Consider the following 26914-nt stretch of genomic DNA (forward strand, 5'->3'; position numbering starts at 1 on the left):
CTGTGTCTTATGGTCTTATGAATCGTATGGTCAATCTCTGAACGTAGTGACCAAGAATAGCATCTGGTGGTTATCTTTAAGGGATCTGCATGATGGAGTGATAAACCATTGTGGCTCCTAAAGTTACCAGATGTGATCTTTCTATAAACACAGGCACATTCCAGCTGCCACTGTGGATACCATTCTGCAGTGTGTGTACAATAAATTCAGCTAACTGACAGGTTTGGTGCGATATGGACCAAATGCTGGCAGGTAGGACTAGCGTAGCTGGGGCATGTTGGCCGGTGTGGGCAAGTTGGGCCACAGGGCCTGTTTCCACGCTGTATCACTCTATGACTCTCTGACTCTAACTCAATGCGGGGGTCCAAATCAGACCGGGGACCAACTAAACTCTCACCTTGGATGGACATTCCATTTTCTTTATATCATTCCGTTGCTTTTGAGGTCATTGTAATAGCTTGATCACTGAGAAGAATGCAAAGTGCTGGAGTAACTCAGCGGGTCGGGCAACATCTCTAGAAGACATGGATAGATGACAATTTGGTTTCGGACCTATCTTCAGACTTGCTCAATGAGGAAGGTAACGTTGATTAACAAACACAAACGGGTTGCATGCTGCCGTTTGTCAGAGTTGGATGATTCTCAAGTGACAGTTTGGTTAATGTCTGGGTGTCTCTTGCCTTCCTTCACTCTGGTATTTTAGATCTCACGAGTGGACTTTTGTTCTCGTGTTTGTGCATAGTTATCCATCGGCATTGTTTTCAATGGTGCATTTTTGTCACATGTGCAAAGTGCAAACGCACAGTGACATCTTTTCTTACACACAGTCCAGTAGAGTATCACCATACCACTCCCGATTAGCAGCTGGACAGAAGTGGTCCACTGAGCCTGCATGCAAGAGGCACCATTTTTGGCACCATTGTCCAAGCCCAGTCCGTGCTCCAGTTGTTATGAGCGGCCTACGTTTCAGGTAAGCCCCAGGCTGCTGCAGGGCCTCTGACCATCGCCTTCCCTTGGTCGGCCAGCAACAAACGTCCTCGTAGACCAACCTTCAATCTTGGACTCAACTCCGATGACTGATTGGAGCACTTGGCATCACACAAACCACAATGACCACTTGTGCTAAAGTGGTCATCTATTTCCCCAAGACATTCATGTCACAAATGCCAACGTACATAACAGTGGTGGCATCTTACAACCAGGGCGACACGGTGGTACAGCTGGTAGAGCCGCTGCCTCATAACGCCAGAGTCCCAGGTTCGGTCCTGACTTCGGGTGCTGTCTAAGTGGAGTTTGCACGTTCTCCCTGTCACCACGTGGGTTTCCCCAGGTGCCCCAGTTTCTTCCCACATCCCAAAAACATGCGGGTTTGCAAGTTAAGTGACCTTCTGTAAATTGCACCTAGTCTGTAGGGAGTGGATGCGAAAGTGGGATAAAATAGAACTAGTATGAACGGGCTGATCGATGGTCGGCGTGGACTCGATGTGCCAAAGGGCCTGCTTCCATACTGTATCTGTAAACTAAACAAAATCATCCATTGCTTTGTTGCTCGTACTTCAAGCATTAAACATTGTGCGCATTAAAGATTTTGTCAAGGCCTAAAATCTGCCAACTATATATTAGAGTGAGACACCACGCAGAGTGCACTATTGAAAGTAATGCCCATAGTTTATATAGATTGCAGCAGTACATGCAAGCCTTCTGCCCAGATTCATGAGTTATGTGCTCTCTTGCTCCTCTCAAATCATTCGTAACTTCTTTTGATCGTCCAGGTGTTCAGCACTTGTACAAACGTGTCACAAAATAAATCTCCAAAAAAATCCACAGAGATTTTCTTTGTACTCGATAAAATGTGCCAAAAATCTGCAGGGCAGTCCTCCTCTTGTTTAAGCTAAGTTTTTATTTTAAATTAGCTGAAGCTAAAACATAGAAACAGAAACATAGAAAATAGGTGCAGGAGTAGGCCATTCGGCCCTTCGAGCCTGCACCGCCATTCAATATGATCATGGCTGATCATCCAGCTCAGTAACCTGTACCTGCCTTCTCTCCATATCCCCTGATCCCTTTAGCCACAAGGGCCACATCTAACTCCCTCTTAAATATAGCCAATGAACTGGCCTCAACTACCTTCTGTGGCAGAGAATTCCACAGACTCACCACTCTCTGTGTGAAGAAATGTTTTCTCATCTCGGTCCTAAAAGACTTCCCCCTTATCCTTAAGCTGTGACCCCTAGTTCTGGACTTCCCCAACATCGGGAACAATCTTCCCGCATCTGGCCTCTCCAACCCCTTAAGAGTTTTATATGTTTCTATAAGATCCCCCCTCTGTCTTCTAAATTCCAGCGAGTATAGTACTAGCAAGTACTTGTGCAGTTAAGCCAGCTATCATTCTGTACCTTATAATTGAGATGATGAGTCCTTTTTGTTTATCAAGCTCGATTTATATCATTGATCCAGTCAGTCACAGTTAGGTTGACTTGACACAAGTATCTTTTGTGAACCAAACTGCTTGGATGATCTTTAACAGGCAACTGAACCAACCTAGCAACAACCAGAGAGCTGAGCTACTATCTACCTCAATGGAGGCCCTCGGACTATCTTTGATCGGACATTACTGGACTATACCTTGCACCAAACGTTATTCCCTTTATTGTGTATCTGTGCACTGTGCATGGCGTGATTGTCATCATGCATTGTCTTTCAGCTGACTGGTTATCATATCATATCATATCATATATAAACAGCCGGAAACAGGCCTTTTCGGCCCACCAAGTCCGTGCCGCCCAGCGATCCCCGTACATTAACACTATCCTACACCCACTAGGGACAATTTTTATTTTTTTAATAACATTTTTACCCAGCCAATTAGCCTACATACCTGTACGTCTTTGGAGTGTGGGAGGAAACCGAAGATCTCGGAGAAAACCCACGCAGGTCACGGGGAGAACGTACAAACTCCTTACAGTGCAGCACCCGTAGTCAGGATCGAACCTGAGTCTCCGGCGCTGCATTCGCTGTAAAGCAGCAACTCTACCGCTGCGCTACCGTGCACGCAACAAAAGCTTTTCACTGTTTCTCGTTATGTGACAATAAACCAAACTAGACTAAATAAATGTAAATAGATGTAAACTGTAAAATAAATAATTAACTGTAAGTAAATGAATACTGCAGAATGTAAAAGGCAGGTCATGCGATTAAAATATAATTTATTATCTAAAATTTGGAAAGATTTCAAAAAAATTATAAACCTGTTTTTTTGTTTTTTGTTATAAACCTGTGTTTATATGCACATACTTGACCAATAAACTTATTCATTCATTCATTTGTGGTAACTTTAGCCTCAGGCCTCTTCCTAGTAAATATGTAGATCAGTTTCTATTGAGAGACTTACTGAGCTCTTTGTCATCTCTGGATTTTTACTCACCTTGGGCACCAAAATATCATTGAGGCACAAAGAACTGCAGATGCTGGAAACTTGAGCAAAACACAAAAGTGCTGGAGGAATTCAGCTGGTCAGGCAGCACCTGGGGAGGGAGAGGGGCATGGTGTCCAAGGAAGGAGATGCCTGGGACTTGCATAGACCAGGCACCGCTCACAAGAACTAGAACGTAGACTTTGAAAATATGATGATTAACATCTGATGAGCATTTGACGGCAATGGGCCTCGACACGCTGGAGTTTAGAAGAATGAGGGGGACCTCATTGAAACGTACGGAATAGTGAAAGGCTTGGACAGAGTGAATGTGGAGAGGATCTTTCCACTAGTGGGAGAGTCTAGGACTAGAGGTCATATAGAATTAAAGGACATTCATTTAGTAAGGAGTTGAGAAGACATTTCTTTAGTCAGTGGGTGATGAATTTGTGGAATTCTTTGCCATAGAATGCTGTGGAGGCCAAGTCAGTGGATATATTTAAGGCAGAGATAGATTCATAATTAGTACAGGTATCAGAGGTTATGAGGAGAAGGCAGGGGAATGGGGTTAGAAGGGAGAGATAGATCAGCCATGATTGAATGGTGGAGTAGACTTGATGGGCCGAATGGCCTAATTCTGCTCCTATCACTAATAGACAATAGACAATAGGTGCAGGAGTAGGCCATTCAGCTCTTCGAGCCAGCACCACCATTCAATGTGATCATGGCTGATCATTCTCAATCAGTACCCCGTTCCTGCCTTCTCCCCATACCCCCTGACTCCGCTATCCTTAAGATCTGATGAAAATGGTGGCAAAACATTGTGCCTCTTGCATGTGGCCGCAGTAGACTACTTCTGGACGCTTGCTAATTGAGGTTCGGGGGTACGGCAATACTCTGCTGGACTGTTTGTATGAAAAACAGAATTTCACTGTGTTAGCACTTCATACTCTACAAATTCAAAAGAGAAAATGGAGTTGGATTGGACACACCCTCAGAAAACCTGCCACAAACATCACCCGCCATCCCTGAAATGGAACCCCCAAGGAAAAAGGAAAATAGGTGGCCCCAGGAACAGCTGGAGAAGAGGTGTCCAGGCAGGAATGTCTGGGAGTGGGCTCAACTGGGGAGATCTCGAAAGAACCGCCAACAACCGAGTGAGGTGGAGGATATTTGTCAATGGCCTATGCTCCCTAGAGGAGCCAAGGGCTTAAGAAGAAGAAGAAGCATTTCATACACATGACCATAAAGCACCATTGAATGGACAGGCAATGTTTGGCATCGGGTCCTTTTGTTCAAACTCATGAAGCTGTTCTCACAAGGCACAACAGTCATTAAAAACTACCCTCCTTCATTGCCCTTCAAAGCCACCCAACCTTCAACATCTATTTATTAGGTACATAAAGTGCTGTTGATTTTAATTTATTCTTCATTATTGCCTTTTTGAAGGAACTGCACCAAACGCAGTTGCAATTCCTGAAGTGGCAACAGCAATAATCCAGCCAGCTTTGTGCAATCCAAATTGTGTGAAAGCAAGGAGTTTATGACATATTATGCATAAATTTGTGCTTTGTATAATATATCCATTTGGAATTTGTACAGCACTGACATCCTGCCCTGAAATGTTGTATTGTGGGAAGGAACTGCAGGTTTCGGTTTATATCGAAGATAGACGCAAAATGCTGGAGTAACTCAGCGGGTCAGGCAGCATCTCTGGAGAGAAGGCGTAGGTGACATTTTGGGCTGTGACCCTTGTTCAGACTGAAAGATAGAGGTGGGCGGGGAGGGGGTGGGGGGGACTGGAGGTGAGAAAAGGCCAGAACAAATCAGGGCTGGCAACAGATGACCTCTGGAAGGGTGGTGTTCATAATGGCCCATTGTAGGGTGGGGAAGAATGGGCCATTATGGACTCCATCGTCCCCAGCCAACAATGGGCCATTACGGACTCCATCCACCCCAGCCAACAATGGGCCATTGTGGACTCCATCCACCGCAGCCAACAATGGGCCATTGTGGACTCCATCCACCGCAGCCAACAATGGGCCATTGTGGACTCCATCCACCGCAGCCAACAATGGGCCATTGTGGACTCCATCCACCCCAGCCAACATTGGGCCATTATGGACTCCATCCACCCCAGCCAACATTGAGCCATTGTGGACTCCATCTTCCCCAGCCAACAATGGGCCATTGTGGACTCCATCCACCCCAGCCAACATTGGGCCATTATGGGCTCCACTCTTCTTGAGGTCTCTCTCATTAGCATGTGCCATTCATTCCCTCTACACTCTAAAATCCAGTCCTGAAGAATTATTATTTGTTGCGGGCTCTGGATTCAGCGTACAGATATCACACCATCTGTGCTACCAGCTGGAGGCTATGCTTTGACAGACTTTTTGATTTCCCTCTAACATCTAATAGGCAACATAATGAGCTGTTCATCTATCTGCACACACTGAGTAATACCTGGCCTTTCACAGAATGTACAAAGCTTTTATTTTTTTATATAAAGGAATCCCGTGAAAGTGTGTTCCACTTTACAGACATATAACAACTACAGCATGGAAACAGGCCTGTCCGGCCCTACCAGTCCACGCCGACCATTCTCCCTGACCTAGTCATGGCCTGTAGACTGAGCATTTAGAGTCATAGAGTCGGAACTTAACAACATGGAAATGGGCACTTCGGCCCAACTCATCCGCACAGTGGCGCAGCGGTAGAGTTGCTGCCTCACAACGACAGAGACCTGGGTTCGATCTGTCTGAAGAAGGGACTCGACCCAAAGTGTCACCCATTCCTTCTCTCCAGAGATGCTGCCTGTCCCGCCGAGTTACTCCAGCTTTTTGTGTCTGTCTTCGATCCTGACTAGCTGTTTGTCTCTTTGACAACAGCTCACGGTTGCCTGAGCTCCCTGTCACATGCCTGCATGTTTCAGGGCACTGGGACATTGGCAATTATCTGCTGTGATGTTTGTTTGGCTGTGGTGCTGTAGAGAGGCCAAGGGTGTTAATGAGTGTGATTCAAGGCATGTGATAGGAGCAGAATTAGGCCATTCAGCCCATCAAGTCTATGCCGCCATTCAATCATAGCTGATCTATCTCTCCCTCCCAACCCCATTCTCCTGCCTTTTCCTCATTATCCCTGACACCTGTGCTAATCTGCTTTCAGAAAGCCTTTGATAAGGGCCCGCATGGGAAATTGGTGACTAAATTTAGAGCACATGGTATTGTGGGTAATGTGATGACATGGATAGAAAATTGGTTGGCAGACAGGAAGCAAAGAGTAGGAGTAAACGGGTCTTTTTCAGAATGGCAGGCAGTGGCGAGTGGAGTGCCGCAAGGCTCGGTGTTGGGGCCACAATTGTTTACCATATATATTAATGATTTGGAAGAGGGAATTAGAAGCAACACTAGCAAGTTTGGGGATGACACAAAGCTGGGTGGCAGTGTAAACTGTGAAGAGGATGTTAGGAGGTTGCAGGGTGACCTGGACAGGTTGAGTGAGTGGGCAGATGCATGGCAGATGCAGTATAATATAGATAAATGTGAGGTTATCCACTTTGGTGGCAGAAACAAGGAGGCAGATTATTATCTCAATGGAGTTAGGTTAGGTAAGGGGGAGGTGCAGCGAGACCTGGGTGTCCTTGTACATCAGTCACTGAAAGTTGGCGTGCAGGTGCAGCAGGCAGTGAAGAAAGCTAATGGAATGTTGGCCTTCATAACAAGAGGATTTCAGTATAGGAGTAAAGAGGTTCTTCTGCAGTTGTAAAGGGCCCTGGTAAGACCACATCTGGAGTATTGTGTACAGTTTTGGTCTTCTAATTTGAGGAAGGACATCCTTGTAATTGAGGCAGTGCAGCATAGGTTCACAAGATTGATCCCTGGGATGGCGGGACTGACGTATGAGGAAAGATTGAAAAGACTAGGCTTGTATTCACTGGAGTTTCGAAGGATGAGAGGGGATCTTATAGAAACATATAAAATTATAAAAAGACTGGACAAGCTAGATGCAGGAAAAATGTTCCCAATGTTGGGCGAGCCCAGAACCAGGGGCCACAGTATTAGAATAAAGGGGAGGCCATTTAAAACTGAGGTGAGAATAAAACCTTTTCACCCATAGAGTTGTGAATTTGTGGAATTCTCTGCCACAGAGGGCAGTGGAAGCCAAATCACTGGATGGATTTAAGAGTTAGATAGAGCTCTAGGGGCTTGTGGAATCAAGGGATATGGGGAGAAGGCAGGCACGGGTTATTGATTGGGGACGATCAACCATGATCACAATGGATGGCGGTGCTGGTTCGAAGGGCCGAATGGCCTCCTCCTGCACCTATTTTTTATGTTTCTATGTTAATCAAGAGTCTATCTATCTCTGCCTTAAAAATATTTATTGAAGGCCTCCACAGCCTTCTGTGGCAAAGAAGTCCATAGATTCACCACCCTCTGACCAAAGAAATTCTTCCTCATCTCCTTCCGAAAGGAACGTCCTTTAATTCTGAGGCTATGCCCTCTGGTCCTAGACTCTCCCACTAGTGGAAACATCCTCTCCACATCCACTCTATCCAGGCCTTTCGCTATTCGGTAAGTTGTAGGAATAATAAGGCTGGTGTGTTTGAGTGTGTGGATTGGCTTGTGGAATTAGGATAAGTCTGAGAGTCAATATGCATGTGTTAATAAATGGGATTTGTGGCATTGTTCACTGCCCTGGACTAGCCATTATTTCTCGGGAGGTCATTGTTTCTCCTAAGGCACTGGCATGACCTCTTTGGACCATGTCTGCAGACATTGGTCACTGTGGCCATGTCCTTCGTTCCACCCCCTGGGTGCTATCTCAGGGGCAGCTTCATCCCCTCTGTTATTCAGCTCCTGAACGGTCCTTCCATAAGCTCGGGTCCTGTCCCAATCACTTCCACGCCATTGCAGGCGTCTCTGGAACTGATGCACTGATGTGAACAACATTCTGCACTCTGTATCTTCTGCTTTGCTCTGTTGAGTTTTGCTCGGTTGTATTGATGTGATTTATTTCACATCACGGCACGGTGGTGCAGCGGTAGAGTTGCTGCCTTACAGCGAATGCAGCGCCGGAGACAGGGGGTATGGGGAGAAAGCAGGAACGGGGTACTGATTGAGAATGATCAGCCATGATCACATTGAATGGCGGTGCTGGCTCGAAGGGCCGAATGGCCTACTCCTGCACCTATTGTCTATTGTCTATTGTCTATTGACTCCGGTTCGATCCTGACTACGGGCGCCATCTGTACGGAGTTTGTACGTTCTCCCCGTGACCTGCGTGGGTTTTCTCCGAGATCTTCGGTTTCCTCCCACACTCCAAAGACGTACAGGTATGTAAGTTAATTGACTGGGTAAAATGTAAAAAATTGTCCCTAGTGTGTGTAGGATAGTGTTAATGTGCGGGGATCGCTGGGCGGCACGGACTCGGTGGGCCGAAGGGCCTGTTTCCGCGCTGTATCTCTAAACCTAAAAATCTAAATCTAAATTTAAAAATCTATTTATAATAAGCCTGCACCCACGGTCCTGTTGTAGAGGGCTTCATGCTGATGTCGATCTTTTCCATGATTGTCCATGCCCCACGAAGGGCCACCTTGGTCGGCATGGAATTGAAGAGGTCGAGTCACCGAGTCGTGTAGCGCGGGAACAGTCCTGTGTCGAGGGGCCTGTTCTCATGCTGTGTGACTGCGACTCGACCTCTTGAGCTGCAGAGGGACTCGCTGAAGCCCGCCCGATGCAGCCAACGCCAGGGCTCTGTGAGGGAGGACCACAGTATGGGCTCCTTCCACGCTGGGACATTGAGGGGGCCAGAGTCCGGTGGGGACACCCCTCAAACAAGGGAAGGGGTATCACCCCAGGCTGCCACATGAGTGGCAAAGGTTAAGAGTATAAGGGTAGTTGTGAACATTACTGAATATAATACCCGTGTATATGTAAACACTGCGAATGTGGGAAGAATGTTCTTGGTTTGCAAAGATTTCTTATTATCATATATCATATATATACAGCCGGAAACAGGCCTTTGTCGGCCCTCCAAGTCTGTGCCGCCCAGCGATCCCCGCACATTAACACTATCCTACACCCACTAGGTACAATTTTTACATTTACCCAGCCAATTAACCTACATACCTGTACGTCTTTGGAGTGTGGGAGGAAACCGAAGATCTCGGAGAAAACCCACGCAGGTCACGGGGAGAACGTACAAACTCCTTACAGTGCAGCACCCGTAGTCAGGATCGAACCTGAGTCTCCGGCGCTGCATTCACTGTAAAGCAGCAACTCTACCGCTGCGCTACCGTGCCGCCCTAAATTGTACTAAATAAAGTTTATTTCTGCAACAAAAAAAAATCTGGAACTGCAGAAATGCACAAATATCCTATTTGAGAGGAATCTATCAGCCATCCTTTTTCTCCATGGATGCCGTGTGACTTGTTGAGTTACTCCAGCACTTTGTGGGGGGTTTTTCCTTCGGTATAAACCAGCATCTGCAGTTCCTTTCTACACAAACCTCCAAACCTGTACATCTTTGGAGTGTAGGAAGAAACCGTTTAGTTTAGAGATACAGTGCGGAAACCGGCCCTTCCGCGCACCGAGTCCGTGCTGACCGGCAATCACCTCGTACACTAACATTATCCTGCACACGAGGCATAATTTACAATTTTACCCAAGCCCATTAACCAACAAGCCTGTACGTCTTTGGAGTGTGGGAGGAAACCGGAGCACCCGGAGAAAACCCACACGGTCACAGGGAGAACGTACAAACTCCGCGCAGACAGCACCCGTAGTCGGGATCGAACCCGGGTCTCTGGCAATGTAAGGCAGCAACTCTGCCGCTGCGCATTGTGCTGCTTCAAAGTTACTCTAGCACTTTGCAACGCATCTTGTAAACCAGCACCTGCAGTTCCCCTTATTTCTGCCAAATCACTGCACTGCCCTCAAACTATGTACTAATAGGTGGCATCCAAAGTATGAAACGAGAGCTTCGAGCACGAGTCCCAATGAACTGCTCAGGAGCGACTGCATTAAAATATATTTTATCGTAATTGTGACATTGCAGTCAGCAATGATAAGATGGGGGGGGGGGGAAATGAGTAAGGAATATATATCAAATTGGAAGGAATGATGGATTTTCCAATATGCATTTTCTTAAGCACAACCTTTATAATGTGCAGTATCAGCAAATTTAATGTCACCAGATCCAATTTGGAGCTGGCAACACAAGAAGCAAATGTGACTTCAGAATGGTCTGTTGCCTTGCAAGTGCTCAGGTCAAGGATGCCTTGGAGTGACTGTTGGGCTTTATGAAAGGGGAGGTTGAGATTGGGGTGCATGTTGGTACCAACGACGTTGGTGGAAGGGATGAGGTCCTAGGTTCGTAAGTAATAGGAGCAGAATTAGGTCATTCTGTCCACCATCTACTCCGCCATTCAATCATGGCTGATCTATTTGTCCCTCTCACCCCATTCTCCTGCCTTCTCCCCTTAACCTCTGACACCCGTACTCAATAGACAATAGACAATAGGTGCAGGAGGAGGCCATTTGGCCCTTCGAGCCAGCACCGCCATTCAATGTGATCATGGCTGATCATTCTCAATCAGTACCCCGTTCCTGCCTTCTCCCCATACCCCCTGACTCCGCTATCCTTAAGAGCTCTATCTAGCTCTCTCTTGAATGCATTCCGAGAATTGGCCTCCACTGAGGCAGAGAATTGGCCTCCTTCTGAGGCAGAGAATTCCACAGATTCACAACTCTCTGACTGAAAAGGTTTTTCCTCATCTCAGTTCTAAATGGCCTACCCCTTATTCTTAAACTGTGGCCCCTTGTTCTGGACTCCCCCAACATTGGGAACATGTTTCCTGCCTCTAACGTGTCCAACCCCTTAATAATCTTATACGTTTCGATAAGATCTCCTCTCATCCTTCTTCATCTTCATCAAGAATGTGTCTCAAAAATACCCAATGACTTGGCATCCACAGCCGTCTGTAGCAATAAATTCCAATAAAGGAATTCCTCCTTTCTAAAAGCTACAACATTTTATTCTGAGGCTGTGCCCTCTGGTCCTAGACTCCCCCACCACTGAAACTATCCTCTCCGCATCCACTCTATCCAGGCCTTACACGATTCGGTACGTTTCAATGAGCTTCCCCCTCCACCCCTCCATCCTTCTAAACTCCAGTGAGTACAGGTCCGGTGCCGTCCAAGGCTCATCATGTGTCAACCCTGTCACCTCTGGGATCTGGAACATGAGGGAGCTAGGCAGGATAGAAAATCTGGGCAGGTTGGCCCGCTGAGGAATTTATTCCCTGGAACGCAGGAGTGTGAGGGGTGAATTCACACAGTCTGTTTTCCAGAGTTGGGGGATTTTGGATACAACATTGGCTTGGTAGAAGAAGTCAGAGCATAGCAATGGAAGGTGGTTCTTCTGATTGGAGGCCATTGAGCGGTGATGTGCCACAGAGATCGATGCTGGGTCCACTGTTGTTTGTCATTGATTATAACGATTTGGATGAGGATGTAGTTAGCATGGTGGTAAGCTTGAAGATATCGTCAAGACTGGTGGTATAATGGTCCAAATAGAAACATAGAAAATAGGTGCAGGAGTAGGCCATTCGGCCCTTCGAGCCAGCAGCGCCATTCAATATGATCATGGCTGATCATCCAAAATCAGTACCCCCTTCCTAATTTTTCCCCATATCCCTTGATTCCGTTAGCCCTAAGAGCTATATCTAATTCTTGAAAACATCCAGTGAATTGGCTTCCGCTGCCTTCTGTGGCAGAAAATTCCACCGATTCACAACTCTCTGTGTGAAAACGTTTTTCCTCATCTCAGTCCAAAGAAGAATCTAGATGAACTGGGGAAAGCAGGAACGGGGTACCGGTTTAGGTAGGAGTCATTCAGCTGTCGAACATGACAACAGTTATGGAGGTAAAAAGGTCATCAAAGCTGGATAGAGCTCTTAAGGATAGCGGAGTCAGGGGGTATGGGGAGAAGGCAGGAACGGGGTACTGATTGAGAATGATCAGCCATGATCATATTGAATGGCGGTGCTGGCTCGAAGGGCCGAATGGCCTACTCCTGCACTTATTTTCTGTGTTTCTAAGTGTGTCAATGAATGGCAGATGGTATTTAACTTAAACAAGTAGGTAGGTATGAGGTGTTGAGATGCTGCCTGACCTGCTGAGTTACTCCAGCATTTTGTGAATAAATACCTTCGATTTGTACCCGCATCTGCAGTTATTTTCTTATACTAGGTGTTGCTCTTCAGTAAGTGAAACCAGGGCAGGACTTTAGACTTCGCTTTTAGACTTTAGAGATACAGCGTAGAAACAGGCCCTTCGGCCTATCGAGTCCGCGTCGACCAGCGTTCACCCTGTACGCTAGCACTATCGCTCAGACTAGGCACATTTTACAATTTACAGAAGCCAATTAACCTACAAACCTGCACGTCTTTGGAATATGGGAGGAAACCGGAGCACCCGGAGGAAACCCATGCAGTCACTGGGAGAACGTGCAAACTCCATAGCGACAGCACCTGTATCCAGGATCGAACCTGCGTCTCTGGCGCTGCGAGGCAGCAACCCAACCACTATGGTGGCTGTGACCAGCCGTTTTGGTCTTCCCTGCTCTAGCAAAAATGCCATTAAAGAGGAAAGAGTGCAGACAAGATTTACAAGGATGGTGCCAAGATTCGAGGGCCTGAACTCTGGGGAGAGGTTGGGTAAGGGAATACTTTATTCCGTGCAACACAGGAGGCTGAGGGGCGAGTCCGCACAGTATTTTTTTCCCGGCAAGTTTGGGGAATCATTATTAAGGGGTTGGACACGTTAGTGGCAGGAAACATGTTCCCAATGTTGGGGGAGTCCAGAACAAGGGGCCACAGTTTAGAAATAAGGGGTAGGCCATTTAGAACTGAGATGACGAAAAACTTTTTCAGTCAGAGAGTTGTGGAATTCTCTGCCTCAGAAGGCAGTGGAGGCCAATTCTCTGAATGCATTCAAGAGAGAGCTGGATAGAGCTCTTAAGGATAGCGGAGTCAGGGGGTATGGGGAGAAGGCAGGAACGGGGGTACTGATTGAGAATGATCGGCCATGGTCACATTGAATGGCGGTGCTGGCTCGAAGGGCCGAATGGCCTCCTCCTGCACCTATTGTCTATTGTCTATTGTCTAATCAAGAACTGGAGAACACAGGTCTATGGTGAGGGAGGAAAGATTTGATAGGAACATTTCCCACACAAGATGGTGGTGGGTATATGGAACAAGCTGCCAGAGGAAATGTTTGAGGCAGGCACAAGAGCACCATTGAAAAGACATTTGGACAGATACATAGATAGGAAAGGTTTGGAGGGATATGGGTTAAATGGGGGGTAAATTGGAATAGCTTAGATGGGGCATTTTGGTCGGCATGGGGTTGAGGAGTCGCAGAGTCCCGCAGCACAGAAACGGGCTCTGGGCCAAAGGCCATGTATCCGTGCTGTACGAGTCTGTGTCGCTCGCTCTTCAAATACAGAAAATGCAAAAATATCCTAGTTGAGTAGGATGAAATGAAATTTAAATTTGCTGATCTGTTCAATGTCCTCAATTTCCTGCTCTCCACATCTGAATGCGTAGGCTAAGTGACTTGTTAGCTAATCAGCGTGGAGCTGGTTAGATTTGAGAGCCACAAGATGAGGGTTATTAACGATGAATCATGATTGCCTAGCCGACTCTTGGATTTAAACTGGACCGAAACTCATCCTGCAGAGAATGCTCATCAACACCTTTCACGTCATTGCGACTTGGAACCAAAAGTTGGGAGACAACATCTGTTTCCTAAAAATGAAAAATAGCTTCCCTTGAGAGCATGCGAAAGATCAAGTCTTGAATATCAGCTGGCAAACTGCGAGGGAAAGATGCGATTAATGAAAAGCTCGAATCTATTTTCCTTGTTAAGAGTAATTGGATTTTAGAGTGAAGATCGACACAAAATGCTGGTGCAACTCAACGGGACAGGCAGCATCTCTGGAGAGAAGGAATGGGGGATGTTTCGGGTCGAGACCCTTCTTGAGACTGATGTCAGGGGGAGAGACAGATACATAGATAAGGAATGGTTGGTGTGAAAATGGGACAAGGGGAATGGAGATCAAGGAAAATGTAGAATTGTAAATGTAGAAATGTAAAAAATATCATTGTTAGCTGGGAGGAGGTAACATCAACAAAGCAAACAGAGATAACGTAGTCAGAGACAGTAAGTGGTCGGAGAACTGGGAAGGGGGAGAGAGAGGAAAAGGAAGGGTTACTTGAAGTCTGGAGTGAGTTATAGAAGTTAATATTGTTTTATATGGACTCCATAGAATCAGTGATAATTCCCTTGCTTTGAGAGTATCAACTGAATGACGTTTTGTCACAATGGGTAATTTTCTCAACAGGGCTTATGAAATATTGATTGGCAGCACCATCTGTGCCTGTATCACAGCACATTTGAAGAGAAAGTCATTAGTCACAATTTTACACATGATGGGCTCATTCACGCTATTTAGACGTTGTCAGTCATAGTAATTTAATGTCGCTCCAACAGAGAGTTTTATAGAAATGGCTACCATACAATACAATACAATACAATATATCTTTATTGTCATTGTACAGGGGTACAACGAGATTGGAAATGCGCCTCCCATACGATGCAATAAATTAATTAATTTAAACAACAACAACCCAACGAAACAAATTGTAACAGTTTTAAGACAGAATAAAGTGCAAGTAGATCTGTGCCGGATCACTGTGCGATGTGACCATCCGGCTCAGCAGGACCGGTTCATAGCAGCTATGGCCCTGGGGATGAAGCTGTTCCTGAGTTGGTAAAAAGGTGAACACATTCAATCTGACGATGGACACAAAATGCCGGAGATCCTCAGCGGGTCAGGCAGCGAGAAAAGGAATGTGTATGGCTTCAGGTTGAGACCCTGCCTCAGACTGAGAGCCAGGGGAGAAGAGAAACTAAGGGTATGAATTGAATTGAATACTTTATTGTCACATGTGACAAAGTCACAGTGAAATTCTTTGCTTGCACACCCAAGGTATGCAATAAAGGGCTCTTACAAAGTATGCCCCCTCCAGGTCCCCCTTTGTTCTCTCCCCCACCTCACGGCCGTTCCCCCCCACGCCGGGTCCTCCTTTATTCCTTCCCCCGTTCAGGGGTTCAGAACAAATCGGAGACGGCACCGATGACCAAGGAAAGGTAGAGCCCACAATGGTCCATTGTTGGCTGTGGGAGAGGTGCTAACGAAGGGCCATATGGGTGCCAACAGTGGAACTGGCAGGATGACTCGGGTGGGGGAGGGAATCTCGAGCTGTTCTTTTAAGCAACGGTGTAGTTAGCAAGCTGACCAAACTCTCTGTGCGGTTGGGTTTACAGTTCTGCCGTGGGAGGAGTTTAATTTTTATTTCAAATCTGGTTGGCTTTCAGGGAAAGCGTTTCGTTTACACTGGAGAATTCCGAAACAGATTTACAGCTGAGCGAAGGCTTTGTGCCAAAGCTAATATATGCTCTGTTAAAAAAGATCTTTGTGCAGCTTTCTTCGGAGCGGGACAGTGGAAAGGGGAACAGTTTACTATTTTATTTTCCAATCAGTTCAGGAAGATCCCCCCCCACACACACACACACACACACACACAGATGAGAAAAAAAAAAGAATTAAGCCTCAAACTATTTGTTAGCAGAATCACCTCCTAACCAAGAGCATAATTGGGTTTGCCACTAATCAAGTTCTGAACTGTGCAACAGATTTAAGACGTTGAGTATTTTGGTGTGAAACTCTCGAGTGCTGTCATTACTGGCTGCTGCCTTGATATTGGGAGCACCTTGTTATTGTGCTCTGCTTCTGAACGTTTCTCTGTGCTGTTGTTCATTAGGCTGCAACAATAAGCTTTCAAAACTGACGTTACATCCCATTTATCTGCCCATGTAGCAATCAGCCGCATAGTTTGGATGAACAGCAAGTTTGCTTTCCTTTCCTGATGCAGCCTAAGTGATCCAAGATGATTCTCAGCAAAATATTTGCCCTTGTGTCCGTTTCTCAGGGAGACACCACCCGTTAGACTTGGAAAAACTGCATAATAAAATGTTCCTGTGCAGGCGGTTTCTGTTCCAGCCCGATTCCACATCCATGTGTGGGTTTTTTTTCTGTCGGCAGGAAATTAGGAAATGAGCACGTAGTCCGTTTACAGCACTCACTGGCAGTTACTGGGGTTGGAATAGATTTTAGTCCATGAGTTGTTAGCACAGGAGCGAGCGGTGCATGAGTTTTCTCTGCCACGAAAGACATTGGCCTGGCTTCAAGCGACGCTGGGGCATGCGTTGGAGTCTACCCAGGAAGTGCTCTGAAAGGAGAGTTTGTTTAGAGTCCGACCTGTTTCTCTACATCTCCCCGCACTTTGTGTGGTGATCCAGTATATGCTGAAGTTTTCCCGTCAGCCGAACAAGCTCGCAGTTATTTTTCCAGCCTGGTTTTAAATAACTAACTTGCCTTTAAATCCTGAAAGAGGGATTTTAAAGTTGTTTTTTTAAAAAAAGAGATGGCTTCAACCTTCATGTGTGGAATGGAAGATTTGGTGTATAGTGGCAGCCGTTTTCTGTGGACTCTGACAATTACAGCTTTGAGAAGGTGGTATACTGAGAGGATGCGGTCTTGTGAGCAAATGCTAAGGACTTGGTGCGGACTACGTGCTGTTTACCAGGTAAAATAATCACCACTATTTTAGCGCATGTGGACATGTACTCAGATTACTAGCAAGGCCTGATGTGCGTTAAACTGGTTTTCTTTTACTGTCCATGTCTACCTTCTTTAGTTTAGTTCAGTTTATTGTCACGTGTACCGAGGTACAGAGAAAAGCTTTAGTTGCGTGCTGGCCAGTCAGCGGAAAGGCAATGCATGGTTGCAATCGAGCCATACGCAGTGTACAGATTATATGAATTTATTTTGCTGCCACTTGGGTCTTGTAAAACGAATCTAATTTTTCTGCTAAGAAAGTTGTATTGTTAATTTGTGCAGCTTTGCCATCAGTGAACACATCATGTCTCACTGAAAGAATTTCAGCTTCACCTAATTGAGAGATGAATAGCTGATCACAATTAATTGTTCACACCTCAGCTGCTAGATTTAAAAACCTGCGTTAAAATGCCAAAGAAAACACAAGCATGAGATTAAATGAAGGCTGAAGGCAGCAGACTAAGAAAAAATCACTTCTTTGAATCCCTGATTTCTTTTGAATTCAATCCCACGCTGCTGTGTTTATAATAATTTTAACGTATCTTCATTCCAGCCGGTCTTGAAAGTGGGAATGTTGTTTATAGAAGATCCAGAACTGAAATAACACTTTCAATTGGCAAGAGAGTCAAGTTTATTGTCATATGACCCTAAACGAAACGATGAAATAATATTTGCTTAACTTTAATAAATGAAATAATTGCATAACTTTTTTTGCATATCTTTCATTCACTTGTTCTCCACCTCTCTCTCTATCACCACCTGTACCTCTTGTTTCCCTTTTCCCTGACTCTCAGCCTGAGGAAGGGTCTCGACCCAAAACATCACCTATTCCTTTTCTCCAGAGATGCTGCCTGACCCGCTGAGTTACTCCAGCTTTTTGTGTCTAACTTCAATGAAATTCTTGCTTGCAGCAGCACGGCAGGTAGTAAACATTAAGGTGTAAAACACCATGATAAACATCAATTATAAAAAGTTCAGTATATATAAAAACGCAGACAGATACACAGACAATGACAGTGCAAAGTCAAAACTAATGTCCCCAAGTCTATACAGAGGTGAGGACTTTAATTTCAAGGCGACTGGTTAATGATTTGTACAATGTGTGATATAATGAAAAAAATACATTGATCAGTAGAATGTTTTCATTGGATTAGCTTGCTGAATTGTGCTCTCAGTTTCACACTTGAAGTTGGTGTTACTGAGAAAAACGTAATTATTGTGGAGTTGTTTATTGATTAGCTTCTGAGTATCAGGATCAGACATTCACCACATCAAAGGGAATAAGGAAGACATAATCTCGCAAACATCTTGATGGACTACATGGATAATGATAAGGAACTCGGGGAGAGCAAAAGCAGGGTATTTATTTCATCGAGGGGAAGTCTGAAGAAAGATCTCAACCTAAAACATCACCCATTCCTTCTATCCAGAGATGCTGCCTGTCAAGGCTGAGTTACTCCAGCATTTTGTGTCTATCTTTTATCTATTTAATCTCCTTGGCTGGGAAATGTGATGGAGAGAAAGGGATAACACTTTAAAGGTCAGAGTAACAAACAACGTAAATGTTCAGTGTGTGAAATATCCTTACGATTTGCCCAATAATTCAGATCCTTTACAGCATGTGAAACTATTTTGTATAGGAAGAAAACTGCAGATGCTGGTATAAATCAAAGGTAGACACAAAATGCTGGAGTAACTCAGCGGGTCATGTAGCATCTCGGGAGAGAAGGAATGGGTGACGTTTCGGGACCGAAACGTCACCCATTCCTTCTCTCCCGAGATGCTGCCTGACCCGCTGAGTTACTCCAGCATTTTGTGTCTACCTGAAACTATTTTGCCTTTGCCCGTCTCTCCACTCGTGCTGGTGACGCTCAGAGATTTACCAAGTTTCCTGTATCCATGGTGGATGAAGGATATTTCCACTATTGGGAGAGTCTAGGACCAGAGGGCACAGCCTCAGAATAAAAGGACCCATCTTTAGAAAGGAGATGAGGAAGGATTTTTTAGCCAGAAGTTGGTAAATCTGTGGCATTCATTGCCATGGATGGCGGTGGAGGCCAAATCATTGGGTATTTTTCAAGCGAAGATTGATAGGTTGTTGATTACAATGGTAACATTATAATGGCACTTTATTATCATGTGTCGTGGTACAGTGAAATACATTATTGTATATAGTTCAGTACAAGTATCACTATACATAAGCACTTAGACACACCTTAGGAAGCATCTCAGATACTAAGTGTGCATCAGTAGTGCACTGAGACAGTGAACAGTCACCAGAGTTTGGCACCATTTTCAATCCCAGTTTGTAAGTGCAGGGTACCTGACCAGACCATGAAGGCTCGATGTCAGTTGGCATTGCAGGGTCTGCCTGGTAGCGGAGTCAGAGATTACGGGGAGAAGGCAGGAGAGTGGGGTCGAGAGGGAAGATCAGATCAGCCATGATCAAATGGTGCAGCATACTTGGTAGGCTGGGTGGCCTAATTCTGCTCCTACATCTTATGGTAGAATTTCTGAATGTTTGACGAAGGGTCCCGACCCAAAACATCACCTCTTCCTTTTCTCGAGGGATGCTGTCTGACCCGCTGAGTTACTCCAGCTGTTTGTGCCTACCTACATCTTATGGTCTTGGCCAACCGGAGATACTTCATGTGGGATTCTTGATAATGAATACGTGTGGAGTACTTGGGAGGAATTCCACCTATTATTATCTGCCGTCCAGCCTAGGCCACTCCTGACCCTGACTCGAGCATAAACCTTGAAATCTCTTTTGCCTTTGAGGTAGGCCAATTGCACTGCCTGAGATTGGATAACTTTTACCCCAGAATGCCCAATCTGTACGCCTCAGAATCAGCTGAGATGACGCACCCCTGAGATTGTGCAGCGACATCATCTTAGCTGATCTATCATATTGATCTGGAGTAAATAATACAGTGAGCAGTTCTCCTTGTGGGCACGACATCTTGCAGAACCTTTGAAAGGGAAATTGGCCACAGGTTCTATCAAGAAAAGCTTCTTTGCACTTCAAAGTTGGCTTGACAAATCGATGCCATTTTTTTTTTGTTTTGGATTTTGGTTCACAATATTTATTGCAAATAAAATTCAAGTAATAATACATCAAGTTGTTCAAAAATATAATTTGCAATGCTCTCAATGCCATGGGCGGCACGGTGGCGCAGCAATAGAGTTGCTGCCTTACAGCTTCAGAGACCCGGGTTCGATCCTGGCTGCGGGTACTGTCTGTACGGAGTTTGTACGTTCTCCCCGTGACCTGTGTGGGTTTTCTCCGGCTGCTATGGTTTCCTCCCACACTCCAAAGACACATATAACATATAACAACATATAACAACTACAGCATGGAAACAGGCCTGTCCGGCCCTGCCAGTCCACGCCGACCATTCTCCCTGACCTAGTCTCATCTACCTGCACTCAGACCATAACCCTCCAATCCCCTCCTATCCATATACCTATCCAATTTACTCTTAAATAATAAAATCGAGCCAGCCTCCACCACTTCCACCGGAAGCCCATTCCATACAGCCACAACCCTCTGAGTAAAGAAGTTCCCCCTCATGTTACCCCTAAACCTTTGTCCCTCAATTCTGAAGCTATGTCCCCTTGTTGGAATCTTCCCCACTCTCAAAGGGAAAAGCCTACCCACGTCAACTCTGTCCGTCCCTCTCAAAATTTTAAAAACCTCTATCAAGTCCCCCCTCAACCTTCTACGCTCCAAAGAATAAAGACCCAACCTGTTCAACCTCTCTCTGTAGCCTAAGTGCTGAAACCCAGGCAACATTCTAGTAAATCTCCTCTGTACCCTCTCCATTTTGTCGACATCCTTCCTATAATTTGGCGACCAGAACTGCACACCATACTCCAGATTTGGCCTCACCAATGCCCTGTACAATTTCAACATTACATCCCAACTTCTATACTCGATGCTCTGATTTATAAAGGCAAGCATACCATACAGGTTTGCAGGTTAATTGGCTTTGTTAAAAACTGTAAATTGGCCCTAGTGTATAGGAAAGTACTAGTGTGCAGGGATGGCACGGACTCAGTGGACCGAAGGGCCTGTTTATTTATCAGCCATGAAATCCAGTATTTTGTGATACCTTCGATTTGAACCAGCATCTGCAGTTATTTTCCTACACAATCTCTCCCTCCAGATCCATGTGCCTATGCCTTTCTCATATCTGCCTCCACCATCACTTCTGGCAGTAAGTTCCAGGCACCCACCACTCTGTGTAAAAAAAAACTAAAAACATACTCCACCCATCTCCTTTCAACTTTGCCCCTCTCATCTTAAAAGTGTGCCACTCACATCTTTGGCATATCTGCCCTGGGGTGTAAATGGTCTGACAGTCTACCCCATCTATGCCTCTCATAAATTCCTATGCATCTATTGGGTCTCACCTCAGCTTCCAACACTCCAGAGAAAACAATCCAAGATGGTCCAACCTATTCCTTTCACTGAGATCCTTTCTTCCATGCAGCAGTCTACTAAAACTGTTCTGAGCTCTAGGCCATTGGCATTGGGTGTCTGGAGATATCAGTTGAGAAAAGGCAGGGATGTAGGCATGGGGGGAATCCTTGTGCTAAGTCATGATCATCTCCAACCAGAGGGTATCTAATCATCTACTCCTGACGTTCAATGGCATTTGCTTTATCAGTTCCTTCAGCATCAACCTCACCTGGACCAGCCTCACACTTGGCAGTCTGAAGACGAGTCTCAACCCGAAACATCACCCTATTCCTTCTCTCCAGAGATGCAGCCTGTCCCGCTGAGTTACTCCAGCAATTTGTGTCCATCTTTGGTGTAAACCAGCATCTGCAGTTCCTTCCTACACACATGGCAACACTACAAGAGTAAGCCAGAAACTAGGTACCCTGTGGCATGTGACTTACGCCCAGCGCTAGAGACTGGGTTTGATCCTGACTATGGATGTGGTCTGTACGGAGTTTGTACATTCTCCCTGTGACCCCTTGGGTTTTCTCCTGGTGCTCTGGCTTCCTCCCACACTCCAAAGTTATGCTAAAATTATCCCTAGTGTGTAAGGATGATGCTAGTGTACATGGTGATCGCTGGTTAGCGTGAACTCGGTGGGCCGAAGGGCCTGTTTCCATGCTGTATCTCTAAAACTAAAACTAAATCTGATGCAGATATTGTCAAAGATATGGAGAAATGCTTCCGCAATCCCAAAAGTGAAATACCAGTCATATATACTGATGTATAATAGTTATATATGCAGTCTGATGAAGGTTCCCAACCTGAAACATCACCTGTCCTTTTTCCCCAGGGATGCTGCCTGACCTGCTGAGTAACTCCAACATTTTGTTTCTATCTTTCGTGTAAACCAGCATCTGCAGATCTGTGTTTCTGCATATACTAAATGCTCATTTAAATCCAGCTTAGTTTAACTAACTTTGAAAGCTCAAAAAACAGAGGCACTGATCCTCAAAATATTATTTTGAGACTTCAAAAAAAAGTCTCCTCTTTAAACTCAAAGTGATATATTTTGAAACTATTTATAAATCTGATCCTTATTTCAGTCCTAACATTATTCTAAATACAACTTAATTATTGTGCCTGTGCAAGCTTCAGTATTTTTCCTAGTTAAATATCATCAGCTGCAGAAGTAAAAAAAAAGCCATGATTAGTTATTTTCTTTGTCTTCTAAAATATTTGGTCTGACGATGGATTTTTATTTATAATTTAGAAAAGTTCTGACTTTCACATGACCTTGCCGACGTCCATGTTCATATTCATTGATTCAAGATTAAGATTCAATTTATTGTCACATGTACCAATTAAGGTACAGTGAAATTTGAGTTGCAATACTAAGTAAAAAGCAACAAGACACACAGCCACATAAAATTTAACAACCACATTTAACATAAACATTCAACACAGCGGATTCCTCACTGTGATGGAAGGTAATAAAGTTCAACCATCTTCCTCTTTGTTCACCCCCGGTCGGGGCTGTTGAACCATCCGCAGTCGCCGCTGCCGACTGTCCGAGGCCCTCGCGTCGGGATGATCGAAACTCCGGTGTCGGGACGGTTGAAACACACTCCGCGACATGGAGCTCCCGAGCCGACCTCTTCTTACCAGAGACCGCGGGCCTCACAGTGTTAAAGTTCACAGGCCCCGCGGTTGGAGCTCTCCACAGTCGATCCTCGGCGAAGGATCACAGCTCCGCGACGTTAAAGTCCGCGCCACGCCCGCGGCATGAAGCGCCGGGCCGGTCTCCAGGATAGGTTGCCAACTCCTCGATGTTAGGCCGCAGAGGGGACGGAGATACGACACGGAGAAAAATCGCATCTCCGTCGAGGTACGAGAATGAAAAAAAGTTTCTCCCAATTCCCCCCCCCCCCCCCTCCCCCCACATAAAACAAATTGTCCTTAGTGTGAAAGAAATACTAAAACATACTTTTAACACATACTTAAAATAACAAAAACAGTAGAAAGGACAGACAGACAGTTGGCAAGGCAGCCAGTGCTGGTGGCACCACCCATTGAACAACTTTCACCAGAATCTATTAATTATTTACACCTACTTAAGCATCATGACCATTATCTTCCGTTCTTTTTCACTGCGCTTTAAGGTGAGAGGGGCAAAGTTTCAAGGAGATGTGTGGGGTACGTTTTTTTTTCTACACAGAGGGTGGTAAGTGCCTTGAATGCCCACAGAATGCATGGCGACCAGCGATCACCCCGTACACTAGCATTACCCTTCACACTAAGGACAATTTTACAGAAGCCAATTAACCTACGAACCTGCACGCCTTTGGAGTGTGGGAGGAAGCCGTTGTAGGAGGGTGGTGGTTGAAGCAGATACCATTTAGTGCCATTTAAAAGACTTTTCGATAGGCATATGGATAGGCAGGGAATGAAACGATATGGGTTAGGTGCAGGTAGATAAGTGATGGTCTAAGCATCAGGTTTGGCATAGACATTGTGGGCCGAAGGGCCTGTTCTTGTGCTGCACTGTTCTATTTTCTACGCTCTACGCACCCAGTATCTGTGTCTTCCAAAATCACTTCTTCTTGGCTTTAGTGATACACACGAGACCATGCCAGAGGTATCATATCATATCATATCATATCATATCATATATATACAGCCGGAAACAGGCCTTTTCGGCCCTCCAAGTCCGTGCCCCCCAGCGATCCCCGTACATTAACACTATCCTACACCCACTAGGGACAATTTTTACATTTACCCAGACAATTAACCTACATACCTGTACGTCTTTGGAGCAATACCGTCACTTCTTCCTGGATTCCAGTTCAGAAGGGAAAAATAGAAAACTTGCACCTCTTCCTCTCCAATCTAAAGTAAAATATTACATTCCAATCCAAAATAATCCATAAATAATGCCAATATTTTCCCAATAGTGAATCCAATTTTATTCTCATGATTTATTCAGCCACAACCATTGGAAAATACAGATCGTTAGAAAAGGTAGTACCTTATAAATAATATAACTGCTACTGAGCAGACATGCCAAGTCACAGGGAGGAACTATGTGTGTTAATCAATGTCATTATGTGTAGAAATGCCTTTGCATGGATATCAGACCACTGTGCACCACATTATTATGTGTGAGGTACTCAACGTGTAGTGGAAATCAGTGGAAATTTAATGCAAATGCTGCCAAAGTCTGGAACTGCTCATTTCTGTGTAAATGGACTAGGAAGTACATTTGGACACTGCACTTTCCAATGGTAATGGTCACTGGCTCTTATTGCCACAGACTTGTGCCAAGTGCTAACATGGTGAAATTCTTTATCTTACCAATAGTCCGGTAGAGTATCGCCATACCCTCGACACAAAATGCTGGAATAACTCAGCAGGTCTGGCAGCATCCCTGGAGAAAAGGAATAGGTGGCGTTCTGGGTCGAGGCCCTTCTTGAGACTTGAGAGTCAGGGGATATTGAAACTAGAGGTATGAACAAATCGGAGCCAGCACCGATGACCCAGGAGCCCACAATGGCCCATTGTTGGCTGTGGAGGAGGTGATAACAGTGATATTTTTAGATTTAGATTTAGATTTAGAGATACAGCGCGGAAGCAGGCCCTTCGGCCCACCGGGTCCGCGCCGCCCAGCGATCCCCGCACATTAACACTATCCTACACCCACCAGGGACAATTTTTACATTTGCCCAGCCAATTAACCTACAAACCTGTACGTCTTTGGAGTGTGGGGGGAAACCGAAGATCTCAGAGAAAACCCACGCAGGTCACGGGGAGAACGTACAAACTCCGTACAGACGGCGCCCGTAGTCAGGATCGAACCTGAGTCTCCGGCGCTGCACTCGCTGTAAGGCAGCAACTCTACCGCTGCGCCACCGTGCCGCCCTTGAATATGAACAGTGAACCTAGTAGGATGACTAGGGTGGAGGAGGGATGGAGAGAAAGGGAATACACAGAAACAAAGAAAATAGGTGCAGGAGTAGGCCATTCGGCCCTTCAAGCCAGCACCGCCATTCAATATGATCATGGCTGATCATCCTAAATCAATACCCTGTTTCTGCTTTGTCCCCATATCCCTTGATTCCGTTAGCCCTAAGAGCTATATCTAACTTGCACCATTTTCAAAGTCCACGCTCGAGTTCTGTATGAGCGGTGCCTGCTCCAGGTGAGTCCCAGGCTGTTGCCGGCCTCCAGCCATGACCCTCTCCTCGCCCGTCCACCTTTGTTCCCCAGGGGTGCCTCCCGCTGCCAACTACGAGGGCACGGTGGACCAGACCCTGGTTCCCTCTCCTCTCCTCCGGCCTCACTCCTCGCCTGTCATCGCACTAATTCAAAGTACCTGCATATTGTACTCCACCCGAACATCCTACACACCAGGGGCAATTCACAAAAACCAATTAACCAACAATCTCACAAGAGTGTGGGGGGAAACCGGAGAAGGCCCACGCAGTCATAGGGAGAACGTACAAACTCCGCACAGACAACAGCCGTAGTCAGGATTGATGCTATGAGGTTGCAGGGTGACTTGGACAGGTTGTGTGAGTGGGCGGATGCATGGCAGATGCAGTTTAATGTAGATAAGTGTGAGGTTATCCACTTTGGTGGTAAGAATAGGAAGGCAGATTATTATCTGAATGGTGTCAAGTTAGGAAAAGGGGACGTACAACGTGATCTGGGTGTCTTAGTGCATCAGTCACTGAAAGGAAGCATGCAGGTACAGCAGGCAGTGAAGAAAGCCAATGGAATGTTGGCCTTCATAACAAGAGGAGTTGAGTATAGGAGCAAAGAGGTCCTTCTGTAGTTGTACAGGGCCCTAGTGAGACCGCACCTGGAGTACTGTGTGCAGTTTTGGTCTCCAAATTTGACGAAGGATATTCTTGCTATTGAGGGCGTGCAGCGTAGGTTTACTAGGTTAATTCCCGGAATGGCGGGACTGTCATATGTTGAAAGACTGGAGCGACTAGGTTTGTATACACTGGAATTTAGAAGGATGAGAGGGGATCTTATCGAAACGTATAAAATTATTAAGGGGTTGGACACGTTAGAGGCAGGAAACATGTTCCCAATGTTGGGGGAGTCCAGAACCAGGGGCCACAGTTTAAGAATAAGGTGTAGGCCATTTAGAACTGAGATGAGGAAAAACTTTTTTAGTCAGAGAGTTGTGAATCTGTGGAATTCTCTGCCTCAGAGGGCAGTGGAGGCCAATTCTCTGAATACATTCAAGAGAGAGCTAGATAGAGCTTTTAAGGATAGCGGAGTCAGGGGGTATG

The 26914-nt window shown here is 45.6% G+C and overlaps 1 protein-coding gene across 3 annotated transcripts in view; it reads left to right on the plus strand.

The window, feature by feature from the left end:
- LOC144601928 (FERM domain-containing protein 4B-like) overlaps window positions 1-26914 on the plus strand; it is a 272807-nt gene that overhangs the window by 82952 nt on the left and 162941 nt on the right. For 2 of the 3 annotated variants that reach the window (XM_078414517.1, XM_078414518.1), the window contains exon 1: window positions 16971-17132. The exons of the other annotated variant lie outside the window; for it this stretch is intronic. In XM_078414517.1, the coding sequence (XP_078270643.1) occupies window positions 16971-17132 (162 nt within the window). Of the gene's footprint in view, window positions 1-16970; window positions 17133-26914 lie in introns of those variants that run through there. 3 annotated transcript variants of the gene reach the window in all.

Source organism: Rhinoraja longicauda, chromosome 17, assembly GCF_053455715.1.
Source record: "Rhinoraja longicauda isolate Sanriku21f chromosome 17, sRhiLon1.1, whole genome shotgun sequence".
Classification (NCBI taxonomy): Eukaryota; Metazoa; Chordata; class Chondrichthyes; order Rajiformes; family Arhynchobatidae; genus Rhinoraja; species Rhinoraja longicauda.